This window comes from Ochotona princeps, chromosome 1, assembly GCF_030435755.1.
Source record: "Ochotona princeps isolate mOchPri1 chromosome 1, mOchPri1.hap1, whole genome shotgun sequence".
In the NCBI taxonomy this organism is placed as follows: Eukaryota; Metazoa; Chordata; class Mammalia; order Lagomorpha; family Ochotonidae; genus Ochotona; species Ochotona princeps.
This window is the reverse complement of record NC_080832.1, coordinates 93,777,901-93,792,535: the sequence shown is the minus strand read 5'-3', so window position 1 is coordinate 93,792,535 and position 14,635 is coordinate 93,777,901. Positions and strand designations below refer to the sequence as shown.

The following is a 14,635-nucleotide window of genomic DNA, read 5'->3' as shown; positions in this document are numbered from 1 at the left end:
CTCATCTATTAGCATGAGTCAAACTATACAAGGTGCTGGGGATACCTTGGTTTATAAGACAGACATATTTTATCCTCGTGTAATTTATAATCCCCGTGTTAAATAATAAGTCTTTCTCTTTGTTCCAGCTACTATAATATACACACACCTGATGTGAAAGATTGTACAACACCATCTTGCATGTGCTAGCACCACTGACCACACTCATTTTTCCTCCTCTTTGCAAATATTTTTGATACTACCTTTCTCCAGCTAAAACAATGACCTCTGGGAATGCTGCCTGGCTTCTCTGCATATTTTATCTATAAAGTATCTCTGAATTCTTGTGAGTTATACTGATTAGAGAAGAATGCAAATAGAAAAGTAGGGCCACACAAAGAGGCCAGCCATACTGGCACAGAGTGAAAGCAGGTGAGTGAAAACTGCCAGAAATCCGAGCTGAGTCCCAGGCTGATGTGTCACACCCACCCTACGGCATTTTTGCTTCTTACTTCTCTGCCAGGAGTAGTTCTTGACCATTCAAGGCCCTGTTCCTTTCTACCATGGTGTGATACTCTGGTCCTATGTACCTTTTCTACAGAGCAAGAAGGCCCAAGGACTCGGCCATGTTCTAGTTCTTTCATGGTTGGTAACTTAACCTTCCCAAGCCTGTTTCCTCACAGTGAAAATGAAGACGCTGTCATAATATGTGCAATGCATCTAGTCCATCTGGTGTTCTGCAAGGACCTAATAAATGATAACAACAGTGGTAGTACCAAATTATGACAACAATGAATAAAAAAGAAAAACATGATTGCATGGAACCACAGGTATTGGTGAAATTAGCAGACAAAATTCAGCCTTCCTAATTTCACAAGATAATCTATAATTTATGAATAAGCACTAGAAGCATTATAATTGTCTGAAGGATCCTCATGTTTCACCTGGCCATAAAGTTTGCTCTTAAATCCTTTTATATCTACACAAATAAGCCCTGTTCTGTTTACCGCAAAATTAAGCTGCGATCTGCAGTACTTGCATTCTATATGGGTGCCAACTGAGACCCAGCTGCTCCACTTTTGATCCAGCTCCCTCCTAACATGCCTGGGGAATCAGTAGAAGATACACCCATATGGAAGATACAGAAGAAGCTCCTGGCTCCTAATTTAACCTGGTCCATCTCTAGCTGTTGCAGCCATTTGAGAAATTAACCAGCCGATACAAGATGTCTCTTTCTTTTTGCTCATCCACTTCTCTGTTAATATGCCTTTTAAATAAACGTATCTTTTTTGGGGAAAGAACTCCTGGGTTGGAGTCCAGCAATCTATTTTAACAGACTCTCCAAGTGAGTCTGCTCAGTTTTAAGTTGGAAACCACCATTATACATAAGGTTTGGGAGGGGAAAAAAAATCCTTATTTCCAGATTTTAAGAAAAAAATAGCATTATACTTCAAAAAGTAGTTTTTAAAACAATGTATTTTATTTGTATTTGAAAGGCAAAGTTACAAAGAAAAGGAGCGACAGACAAGGAGGTCTTCCACCCAGATTCATTTCCTAAATGACCACAACAGCCAAAGAAGGTCAACCCAGAGCTAGTAGCTTCTTTCGGGTCTCATACACGAGTACAGAAGCACAGGGACCTGAGCCATTTTCTGTGGCTTTCACAGGGTAAAAGCAAGACTGATTGGATATGGAGCAGCCAGGATACAAGCCAATCCATATGGGATGCTGACAGAGCAGGCAAGGGCTCAACCTGCAATGCCACGATGCCAGACACAGGAATACTTTTCATTATCCCTTTATTAAGTCAATATTTCAAAATTTGCCCTATCTCAGAGCAAACAGTGTTTCTTAGAATATCCTCCAAAAGACTGTGTTAACGTAGATGGACTTCAACCACAAAGTCAGAAAATAAAGAACAGTGTGACTGATTCAGTGGAGCCATGAAGTCACTGATTTTATCACATGAGCAAAGGATGGTTAACAATGAGTAAATTAAGCTTTCTAAACATGACGGGACAGAGACTGAAATATGGTAGTTGGGTGGCTCGCATATATTAACTAAGCAAATTGCTAACAAACAGGGTGTGGCCCAGCACTGGACTCCAGCGCCTCTTTGTCTCTGGATGCATTTGCAGATCAATTAAAATTCAGAAAAAAAATCCAGATTCAAGATTCACACATTGTTAAGGAAAAAATTTACAATATAGCTGATTAGTCCTGAAAAGCACAATTTCAACTCAAACTTCCAGATAAATGTATCCTATTTAAGAAAAGTATAATATATGGATGTCCCTGATCCCAGGCCTTTATAAATTATTCCTAAATCCCCATAAATTATTCCTAGCTTTCAACACCCTAATTGTGTATTCATGCAGATTTTAAAAACCTTCTCAAATCTTTGATAATTGTTAAAGTGTTCACTTCTTCCTTACCTCTCCCCAAAAGAAAGGTAAAAGCTAAATCATACTAAATCTTAGGTATCATTTCTTATGCTATTTCCCTACCAATTTCCTGACAAATTATAAGAGGTAGCCCTTAGGCTATCAGTTACAATAGGCAAAAACAAACATTAGAAAAGATAACAGGATGTCATTAATTTTATATTTTCAGAAAACTTTCCAAATACAATTTAGCTATCTGAATTCACAGATATTTTCAATAAAAACCAGCTCATTTGCATTCTAGTATTACAGCTTTTTTCTGCTAAAGATTAATGTCTAAGTATTCCTGACACCAATAATTTCCCTGGAAACTCATTTGCGAAGTAAGTAGCCTGGGCTACTCCCAGCATGAAAAGCCTTAAAGGCAGAAAACATTAACGTGCTAACAGGACTCTTCATAAATGTATTCTAAAGGATAGCAAACCAAAGGAAAACATTCTCAACTAAACAACCAGTTTAAGCACGGGCTCAGTTATATACAACTGGAATATCAGACACTAAAAATCAAATATACTGGGGGAAAACATCAAAACTATCTTTTTATTCACAAATTTTTAATAAACCACTCTACTGACTTGACACAAGTGTAATTTTTGCTCTGACAAATACAAAATAAAATATATTCAAAACCTTGTTGAAGGAAAGGTTGTATTTTTAAGTGCTTAACAAACATCTTAAGATAAATATGAGACCCACTGTTAGAGTTGGAAACTGGGGCAGGCTGTGCCATGCTGGGTCAGAGCACCACCAAAATATGCAAGAGCCAGGGCTGGGAGTATGCGTGGTAGAGGAATTAAGGGGACTTCACTATTGGGGTGGTTTCCACTGGTGAGTATGAAAGCCCAAGGCAGATCAGGCTGAAAATGGATACAGTACCCCTCAGCATGTGTATGGGCAGGTTGGACTGGACGGGGCCCCATCACATGCTGGTACTCATGAGAACCAGAGTGGATATAGATTGGTTGGGCTACACTGCAGCATCTGCTGCTCCACATGGGATGTGGGTGTAGAAGCGGGCCAGGCAGAGATGGGCTTTAGCACTTACCAGTGAGAGCTGGAATGGGTGTAGGTCAGTCAACCAAGGCCACAATAACCACTGTTGAATACAGGGCCTAGAGGCTGGCCATGTTAGGCTGGGCCACAGAACTGCAAGATCCATGGTGGGGAGCTGGTATGACAGGTGAACTTGGGGGACTGCCCTATTAGGCAATAGCTTCTGTGAGCATGAGAGCCAAGGCTGAGGAAAGTACTCAGCAGCCCAGGCCCAGGCTACAGTGTCAACCTCAGCATATGTGTGAACCATGTCTGGGGGCAGGTCCAGCTTGGTCAGGTATACCCACTAGCAGGTGTAAGATCAGGAATAGCAGGCCAGGCCAGGTTGAACTACAACACACACCAGTTCACATGACAGCCAAGACTGGAACCTGGCTGGGCTGGGCTAGGCTGCAGCACCCACTGGTGAATGCTTAAGCAAGGCGAGCCATGCCAGACCGGGCCACAGTACCCACCAGAATACATAAGACAAGGGGCTGGGGGTGAGCCTGGTAGGAGAATTTCAGGGATTCCCCTGGTAGGCCATTGCTCCCACTAGTGAGCTTGACAGCTAGGACTGGGAGTAGACCAGGTTGGGCAGGGCTACAACACCCATGGGAGCTGAGTTTGGGGCAGGGCCAGGCTAAGCTAAACCACTGCATTTGATGGTACATACAAGAGACAGCATAACTGCAGGATACACAGGCTTTGCCACAGCATATATTGGCAAGTGCAGGGACTGAGTTCAAGTCATATCAGGCAGGATCACAATATTCCCTGGAAAGTCTAAGATTCAGGTCTGGGATGGAGTCTAGTGGAGGAAGTGTGGGAACTCTTCTGCTGGGCTGCAGTTCTCACTGGTGAGCATGAGAGCCCGGGCTGGGGGGTGGGCCAGGCTGGACAAGGTGGCAGTACCCACGGGAGGTGAGATAGGTTGGACTAGACTCTTACACAAGCCAGCACATGCAGGAACTGCGGCTGGAGGATGACCTGACAGGGGTTACTGGGGGTTACCCCAACTAAGCTGCATTTCCCACTGGTACGTGTAAGAGCCAGGTTTGTGGTGGGCTGAGTTGGGCTAGGATGTGGTACCCTTTGGTCTGCCTGAGCTGGGGCTAGGAGCAGAATTGACCAGGTATGTGCTTAGGCTGACACAGTGACAGACCAACCAGACCCTGCACTGGCTGGCACACAAGACACAGGTCTGGGGTCACCCCAGGAAAGGTTTCTCGAAGGACTCTCCAACTAGAACACTCAAACTCTGACCTCAGGGAAAACTACAAGACACGTGGTTGGACCTTAGAGTGCACGTGTCAGCACTGGGTTTCCTCAGTTGCTGATGCCCGTGCAGTTGACAGCATGATCAGTTGCACACAGGGGACAGGACAGCCAGATCATCTAAGCCTGCAGAGGATGTCAAGTTTCAAGTCAAAGAATGGAAAGCAGAATAGTTGAACTCTCCTAGACAAGCTTTGGCAGCAAGTGTCTGGCTGTGTAGGCGCACTAAGGTGGGCTTTGTCAACCAATAGACTTTTCAAAGATTTTTCTCAACCCTGGAGCAACGAAACCAACAACATGTCAGAAATAACAAAACCACTGAAGTAACATCCTAGGAACACTCTTCCCCATATTGCGTTCTCTAAGAGGACATCCAATGACCATCCCCCACATCCAGATGCTGTTGTAGTTTGAAAACAAGGAGCAACCCTCTTCCAATCCTCAACTGCAGACACAGGAGAAAACGAAAAATATTGGAAGCATTTATCCCACCCTCCTTCCTCCATACTCAGACCCTCCCCACCCTAACCAATGATCCACATAGGCTTACATCCATCTCAACTATATTAAAATATTAACATATAATAAACAAACAGCTATCACAGAACTGTTCTGTCTGAACAAGATTTTAAAAATGCATGAATTTCAAAATAATTTATACCAAAAAAAGAACATATTTTTCACACTATTTTCTACGAATTTTTTGAAGTATCCTTACAGTATCTCAAATAAGGATTTAAAAACTCCATGACACTTATTTTTCTCAGTCACAGGTGCTTTCAAAACCACACCTTGGGTCCAGCGGCGTGGCCTAGCAGCTAAAGTCCTCGCCTTGAAAGCCCCGGGATCCCATATGGGTGCTGGTTCTAATCCCGGCAGCTCCACTTCCCATCCAGCTCCCTGCTTGTGGCCTGGGAAAGCAGTCGAGGACGGCCCAAGGCTTTGGGACCCTGCACCCGTGTGGGAGACCTGGAAGAGGTTCCTGGTTCCTGGCTTCGGATCGGCGCGCACCGGCCCATTGCGGCTCACTTGGGGAGTGAATCATCGGACGGAAGATCTTCCTCTCTGTCTCGTCTCTCCTCCTCTCTGTATATCCGGCTTTCCAATAATAATAATAAAATCTTTAAAAAAAAAAAACACACCTTACCACAATCATCCCTCGACGATGGGTACATGGTATTTAAATCCTGCAAAAACCCCTTGACGTCACTGAGACAGAATAGCAAGTAGCTGGCACTGTAAGGCAGGGAAAGGAAATACCATCCCTCAGCCAAGGAACCTGCTGGGGTCCACAGCACCCACAGGAGTCCAGCACATGGACGCAGAGCCTCGCTTCACTGTGCATGCTCATCTCCCGGATCTACAGCAGCTCTCCTGGTAAGCCTGCCACAACAGGTGTTCCCTGCTGTGACATGACATAACACAATATGATGACTCGGAAGATGCCCTGCGAGTGACTCTAATTACCACCAAGGATCAAATGCTGTCAGACTGAGTCCCTCCCTGAGGAGAGTGACACAAAGAAGATGCTAGGGAGTAACTGAGGCCTTCTGGACCCAAATCAACACTTGATCGGCAGAGAGGAGGAAGGGAGGGAGGGAGCAGAGAGGCAGAGAGAGAGAGAGAGAGAGACAGAGAGAGAGAGAGAAAGAAAAGAGTTCAAGCCCAGGTTGATCTGAGGTAAGTGGTTCTTCAAAGTCTCACTCTATCTCCTCAAGAAATTTTGGACCCCAAACCCTAGCTCTTTGTAAAATGAATAAGCTATAGGGCCCAGAGCAACAGCCTAGCAGTTAGTCCTGACCTTGTATACACCGGGATCTCATATGGGTGCCAGTTCTAATCTCAGCAGCCCGTTTCCCATTCAGCTCCCTGCCTGTTGCCTGGGAAAGCAGCCGAGGACGGCCCAAGACCTTGGGAACCTGCACCTGCGTGGGAGATGCAGAAGAAGCTCCTGGCTCCTGGCTTTGGATCAGCTCAGCTCCGGCTACTGCGACCATTTGGGGAGTGAATCATTGGACAGAAGTTCTTCCTCTCTGTCTCTCATCCTCTCTGTATATCTGACTTTCCAATAAAAATACAATAAATCTCTTTTAAAAATAAATGAACTCTAAGGCAAAGTCCTTGAGCAAAGAAAAGGGGAAGGAAGGTAGAGAAAGGAGAGGGAAGGACACGAACGTACACTTTAATTCTTTCTGAAGCCGCCCATGGCAATCTGCTCACACACACCATAAGCTCCCATTCACTCAGTGGTAACATACCAAGGACTACGTCTTATGCTTACCTCATTTAAACCCTAAAACAAGCCACGCACATCACAGATGAGGGCATGAGAAGGTTAAGTTTCATGCAAATAATACACTGCAAAGCTTGGCCATACACCCTTGTTTGTCTGACCTCAGGGTGAGGCTTCTATCAGCTCGGCTGCCCTCCCATGGGTGGTTTACATGTCACACACCAATACAAAACAAGGGAGACAATTCCTTTCAAAGATAACTTACTCTATGCGATCTCAAAATACTATGCATAAAATGAAAAAAAAAAAAAAAACAGTGAAGAAAGCTCTGTCTGGAGACTGTCCTCTCAAGCAAAGGCATGGCTTTACTGGAGTCACCTGGGGGGGCGGGGAAGACTAAGTCATAGTAACAGGCCTGGGCTCCAGGGCTGCAGGGAGCACACTTAGGTTTTGCCTGCCCTTCTCCTCTTTGCATCTCCACCACTGTCCCTTTGAGCCCCTCGATTCCTCTAAGCTTCCTTTCTCTCCTTCTCTTTCCTATGGTACAAGGACTACTGGTGACTTAAAACCGATCAGCTAAGGAAGACCCATTGAAATATCCAGATCTTATGTGAATGATTTGACTCCTCCTTCTTCTCTTAGTCATGTTCTATTTTATTGACTCTTCTCACTTCTGATGGATATTTCTCATAGCTTCCTTTTAACATTTATGTAATACAATCCTACTTGATGAAAAACACCTCACTTACTGAAAAGGAATTTGGTACAGAAAGAAATATGATACCTACTCCCACCCTTTCTTTGGTCCCCTAAAATATTAATATTCTAAGTGGAAAATATTAAGAAAACCAATATAGAAGTATTTTCTACTCTTTCTCTATAATTCTTTAAAGTAAGACAATCTTTAAAAATATTTTCTAATGTTAGGGGCTTTTATCCGAAAAAAGATAATTTTTCCATCCAATATTCATAAACATATTTTTATTCTTAACTAAATTAAGGCCCACACAAACGTGTTCAGCATTCTTTTGAGTGAGCTAAAACAAGGCTGACTACCTCACACAACATTTCTTCCATCATTACTTGAGTAAAACAAGAAGATTTCATGAAGGGGCAGGCAAGTGGCTCAGCAGTTCAGACATTCCCTATCAAAATGTCTGGGTTTGGGCCCAGCACGGTGGCCTAGAGATTCAAGTTCTCGCCTTGCAAACACCAAGATCCCATGTGGGCACTGTTTCTAATCCCAGCAGCCCTTCTTCCCATCCAGCTCCCTGCTTGTGGTCTGGGAAAGCAGTCAAGGACGGCCCAAAGCCTTGGGATCCTGTACCCACATGGGAGACCCGGAAAAGGCTCCAGGTTCCTGGCTTCGGATTAGCTCAGCTCCAGCCATTGCGGCTCACTTGGGGAGTGAATCATGGGACAGAAGATCTTCATCTCTGTCTCTCCTCCTCTCTGTATATCTGACTTAAAAAAATGTCTGGGCTTGAATCCCCCAGCACTCCTTCCAATTCCAGCTTCCAACTTCTGTAGTTCCCAGGAGAGAGCAGGTAATGCTTCAGGTCTCCATGTCGGAGACCCAGATGGAGTCCTGTGCTCCTGGCTCAGCCCCGGCTCGGCCCCGGCTCGGCCCCGGCTCGGCCCCCCCCTCCCCTCAGCCCCGGCTCCTCGCCCCCCCTCAGCCCCGGCCCCCCCCCCCCAGCCCCAGCTCAGCCCCGGCTGTTGCCTGCATGAGGGGAGTGAATCAGTGGATGAAAAATGGAGATCTCATTGTCACTCTCTGCCTTCCAAATATAAAAAATTAATTAATTAAATATTTTGTAAGATTTTATGAAACCTGATGCCTTCCTAGTTAATTACAATGCAAATATTCACAACCTGGTGCTCACAGTGTTATAGAGGTTTACATTGTAACTTGTAGATATAACAAAATGAAATATAAAAACTATGTTCTGATATATTTGAGTTTTGTCTGAAAACTTTCATTGTACAATTCGTGGGATTATAATTTCAGTCTACACTCAGCTGATGCTAAAACAAACCAGCAAGAGTATAAATGTTAAGACTCTATTGTCTAGCTTTCTCAACTTAATAAGAGCTAATTTTAAATTCTGACCTCTAACAGAAGCTAAGAGACAAGCTAATCTGTGTACAAGTCCAAGTATTTTGACTGGTGTCTGTGTATTGGCTGGCATATCTAAAATTATTTTTTCAATTTGTGCTGTGTTACATCACAGTTAAGCTATAACATTTGGGATGCATTATTTTCTAAAAAAGAAAAATAACAGTAAATCAGAATTTGAATGCTTGCTGACAGACTCCAAATGTTAACAACTAAATTTAATTACCTGGGAGAATTGTTGGGCAGAGCAAACAATTTATGAATGTAATGTGTATTATAATTATATACAGAATTTCCTGCTAGGCATTATATTGGGCTCTAGGAATGAGTAACACAGCCTCTGCATTCGAACACCTCACCCAATAGTTTTATATTTTTTGCAAAGGCTGTATCAGTACATTGATATTCAATTTAACTGATATTCAGCCATCTAATTTATGAACCATTTATAAGATGAATGGTCCAGTCTAAGGTGGCTGGCCAACAGGAAGGTCCCAACAAACGCCGGCCTAGTGCCAGCGCTGTGATTTTCATGAGGCCCATCGTCATTTGTGCTTCCGCTCCTCCCTGGTGCCCAGCAAGCTGTGGCCTATTTATCAACCTTCCTCAGTAGTAACAGAAGTGCCTCCAGAAGGGATTCTCCTCTGCGGGGTGCGTGACACACCCTGCTTCTGAGACATTATCAGAATTTAACAAAAGAGCTGTATGTGCATCTAGTGGTGAGGGCTGGAGGACTGACACACCCTCTGGTCATTCCAAGTGGCTCATAAAATTAAAAACCACTTTGACAGAAGGTTATTATATGGTATTACTTTGTGGATATTAAAGCTGTGGTCCGTGATAGTTCAAATAAGATCTCTAGGCTGACTTCAGAATATAACCATATTTCAGTTAGTTTTTCTTTATAGGAAAATTTTCCACACAGAAATATTACCTATTTCCAGCTTTAGGGCTAGGGTTCTCTAAAAAAGAAAGAAAAGTGACAATAATTCACTGTGAAATGCTAAGAGCTATTTACTTGAGATTCATTGAAGGTTTCAGTAGAATCTGATCACACCATGACTGCACACAAACTGTATGTGTTTCTGAAGAGCTCACAGGGTCTCAGAGTAACTCATGGCAGATAAGTACTAACAGCCAACACTATTAACTCTTTTTTGCAAAGACAGGTAGACATGAGCACCAATCCCTATGTTATACTAAGTACAAGAAGTAAAATTAGTGCCTCTACAATTCTTCTTTACTGTTCTCTAATCTTGCTGGGCCATCTGCTCAAATCTAATGCCACAGCTGGGTTTGAATCTTGAAAAGGAAGAAGAAAAAAAAAAAAAAAATCTTTCTGAGAAACATAGCTTTTCCATGCCCTAACCTATAAATATTTACAGATTTCTAAACTGCTGAGACTTTTCAGAGGACAGTAACACTAGGTTTTACTAACGTCATTGGATGCATTGTAAACACTGGTTATGTCCCACCTCCCTCATTACCCACAAACCTTGTATCAAATAATTAAAGATGCCTAACATGCACGTGAAATGCCTTGGAACCTAAACTTTCAAGCTGATGTTCAGAAGCTGTGCTACAGAGCTCTATAATCAAGGACTGTACAAGGACTGAAGCACACAGAAACAAATCTGACAAGAAAGAAAAACCAACCTTCATGAGATGCTGATTTATCCATTTGGTAAAGGTTTTCTTTTGAACTTTGTCCCGCTCATCTGGAAAAAAAGGAGAAGATAAAAAATAAGGTTGGAAACATCTATGAATAATAAGACTTTTGCTATGATCTTGCAATAGAAACTAAATGTTTTAAAGAAATTGTTCGGTGCATTCAAATATTCTTGCTAAACTTCAGCTACTTCCAGTTCTCTGTGAGAAGACAGGAAATGGTTCTCAGTCACATACAGTGCTGTATTTGCCAACATTGCTCCAGTAAACCAATGCCTGTCTCCATGTATTGCATGCCCCACCATTACCATTATCACCATCCCAAAAGGTATCTCATCTTCCCCTCCCAGCTTCAGGCAAGCTCCCGCACTCAACTTCTTGAAGCACCATTAGCTTCATCCCACTTGTTCTTGAGATATCAGAAGGCAGACGGTGTCATTCCCACTACCCAAAAGAGGAAACCAAGATGTATAGAGGTTAAAAATTCTTGTCCATGGGCCCGGCGGTGTGGCCTAGTGGCTAAAGTCCTCGCCTTGAAAGCCCCGGGATCCCATATGGGCGCCGGTTCTAATCCCGGCAGCTCCACTTCCCATCCGGCTCCCTGCTTGTGGCCTGGGAAAGCAGTTGAGGACGGCCCAATGCATTGGGACCCTGCACCCGCGTGGGAGACCCGGAAGAGGTTCCAGTTTCCCAGCTTTGGATTGGCGTGCATCGGCCTGTTGCGGCTCACTTGGGGAGTGAATCATCAGAAGGAAGATCTTCCTCTCTGTCTCTCCTCCTCTCTGTATATCTGGCTGTAACAAAATGAATAAATCTTTAAAAGAAAAATTCTTGTCCATGTGTAGCCAGCAAATCTTATAAAGCCTTGACAGAAAGCAAGAACTAAATTCAAGAGTCTTTGGCCTGGAGGGTACTGTGGACCAAATGGCTTCTCTCCTAGATTCCTTGTATTGAATAGTCTGATAACAAAGCAATTTCCCAACAGGATTCTCATTAGAGAGTTATTTTGCCTTACGAAACTAGGGAGAAAGACCTCATATAAACAAGAAAACAATCTGAATGCTTTGGTTGATCAAGGTGTTGTTGGAAAGACACATCCTCATGTTCCAAAACCCACAGGTAACAACCAAAATTGCACTCACTTCATCTAGGGGGTAAATCCCTACTGTGATGCTCCTCCATCTCTCCTTTCTGGATGCGGGGACACTTCTACCTCTATCCCTGGTAGTCTGAACCTAATTACAGCCTATCATTTGGTTCTACCCATAACAACTTATCCATGCTCCAAGCTTCAACTCTCTTTCTTGATTGAGTGGGATATTTGAAAACTAGAGCAGAGACTGCACAAACCAGTCACAGAGGCAGAGGCTTGCTAATTCAGAATTTTAAATGCTCAAAATTTATACTAAACATCTTACAACTGCCTGATTTCCAAGGTAACTCTCCTGGACAAAAGGAAGACGGTCAAACCATGCCCAGGGTATACCTGTGGGTATGCAATTGAAACAGGTAGGTAGCAAGACCAAGAAGCCAACCAGGTGTCAATTTCTCCTTCCAGAATCCTGATTTAATAATGTGTCATTAAAAGAGCCATGGTTAGCATTCAAGCACTGTGATTCCCTTCATGGTTGTTTCCACCAACCTAAGATGCTTTCGTTTTTCAAATGGAAGTGCTGAACACACCTGAATCACTGGCAGCAAGCTGAGGACTCTGGCTCTGCTGTGTGCCATGAACTTTGGACAAGGAATTACAAACAGACAAGTCTAGCACACACATCTATACTTTCAACAATGTTTTCCCATGCCTTCAGCCAAAAAGAAAGAGAAAAAAGAAAAAAACACTTCCCAGGTAATATTCATATCACTCCCATCCAGTTAGCAACCTTAACTTCTAAAGATTACATTGTCAACCTTAAATTCAACAGAAACTAAAATGCGAGTAAAAGACTTGCAATTCAAAAATTAACTTTCCACATCACATTACAAGATATAAGATTAAGGCACTCCCATAACCAGCTCCAAAATTTAAGTAATTTACTTAACAATTGCAAAGTAATATGTTTTCTTAAAATCTACTTGGTCATATGAAATTTATTACTATATGTATTAGATAAATTCTTCTCTTGATTACATAAGGGTTAATAAAATGGGTATCTAATTGTGTAAGCTTATCAAAATTGGTCCTATATTTTAAGGAACATGAAATATAACATAAGTAATAAAGATAGATCTGCTAACTTCTTAGCCACATGGTTTAGAAAGAGCATTAATTTAATCAAATATTTTACCTGCAAGTAAAGTGGAGATATTCATTTAAATATATTATAAGCATGAAAGTATTTCAAAAAGTTTGTTGGAAATGGGAAGTTCAGTTTGGTACAAAAATTTTCAAAATCATGTGCTTCTTTTCTACAAGATGGGCAATTTTCCAATTTTTGCACCAATATATTTGTTTTTTAACTACATTTTCCACAAACTCTTCGAATTAACTGACTATAAAATTGTTCCTTCAGGTCTAGCGCAGTGGCTTAATGGCTAAAGTTCTCACCTTGCCTGCGCTAGAATCCCATATGGGTACCAGCTCTAATCCCAGTGGCTCTGCTTCCCATCCAGCTCCCTGCTTGTGGCCTGGGAAGACAGCAGAGGATGGCCCAAAGCCTTGGGACACTGTACCCTCGTGGGAGATCCATAACAGGCTCCTGGCTCCTGGCTCCTGGCTTCAGATCAGTTCAGCTCTGGCCACTGCAGCCACTTGGGGAGTGAATCAGTGGACAGAAGATCTTTCTAGCTCTCCTCCTCTAAATATCTGACTTTCCAATAAAAATAGATAAATCTTTTTAAAAAATATTCTTTTATTACTGAGGTTTTGTGTGATTGCTGCTGGGGGCTTAAAAGCACAACCAAAAATATGACTTGATGCTAAAAGTTTCACAGTAATATCTGGGAATCAGAATCAACAACCAAAGTATGTGAATAAGATACAAACACTGGCATTAACTTAATAATACATGTAAATTATGCTACTATTTCCTCACAATGACAACCAAAATTTTTTCTTTGAAATCATTAGTCAAAATGAGTCCCATTCAAGTACCAAGGGAAACCCTCGAACCTGAGAATGTTCTCACAGTACTACAAAAATGAGAGAAGTAAATGTGAAAGTTTTAGAGCTTCAAATCTCTTTTAGAAACAACTTATAAGTGGGCAGTATTTAGATGTGAGAAGACTTTGTAATTTCACAACTGTTAATAAACATTATTTCAAAAGGGAGTATTCCAGATTACACCATCTAATTTTCCAATTACATGTCTCATAATCGTTCCTTCAGTCACGGTTGTCTAACTGTAAGACTTATATTTAGGGCACTGTTGCTATGACAACAAAAACAGGAAATCATTTTTTATTTTAATCAATCTATCAGTTTTACAAATGACCCAATGATAACTGCAATAAAGTTTTAAGACATTTCTCTATTTAAATAGCACTTCATTACAGAAGTTTGTTTTAAAAGAGAACATGAGTTTATAGAGCAAAATATAATTGAAACTGTGCCAACATGAAGGCAAAGAACAACACAATTTGAAGAAAAATAAATGTGTCAAAAGATTATTTACAACCTACACTGATTTTCAGCAAAACTCAAGTAAAAAATTAAATGCACCAAACATCATGCACATAGTAAATGTTGAGATTATTCACAGACACACACTAGATACAACAGCACAGAGGAAAGCTCTCCCCAGGCAGCCTGAGAAGCAGTCGGGATTCTTTCCCATTCGGGAAAGGTGCACCAAAGCACCTGAAATCCTACCATGCAAACAAAAGCAAGTAGTGCGACTAACTCCCTTTCCCCGCCCTGAAACCAGGCAAGAATGGCCACAG

At 42.2% G+C, this 14,635-nt stretch overlaps 1 protein-coding gene across 13 annotated transcripts in view; it reads right to left on the bottom strand.

Annotated features, from left to right (window-relative positions):
• DST (dystonin) overlaps positions 1 to 14,635 on the bottom strand; it is a 434,986-nt gene that overhangs the window by 242,872 nt on the left and 177,479 nt on the right. For all 13 annotated transcript variants that reach the window (XM_058661874.1, XM_058661883.1, XM_058661921.1 and 10 more), the window contains one exon: positions 10,742 to 10,803. In XM_058661874.1, the coding sequence (XP_058517857.1) occupies positions 10,742 to 10,803 (62 nt within the window). The remainder of the gene's footprint in view (positions 1 to 10,741; positions 10,804 to 14,635) is intronic.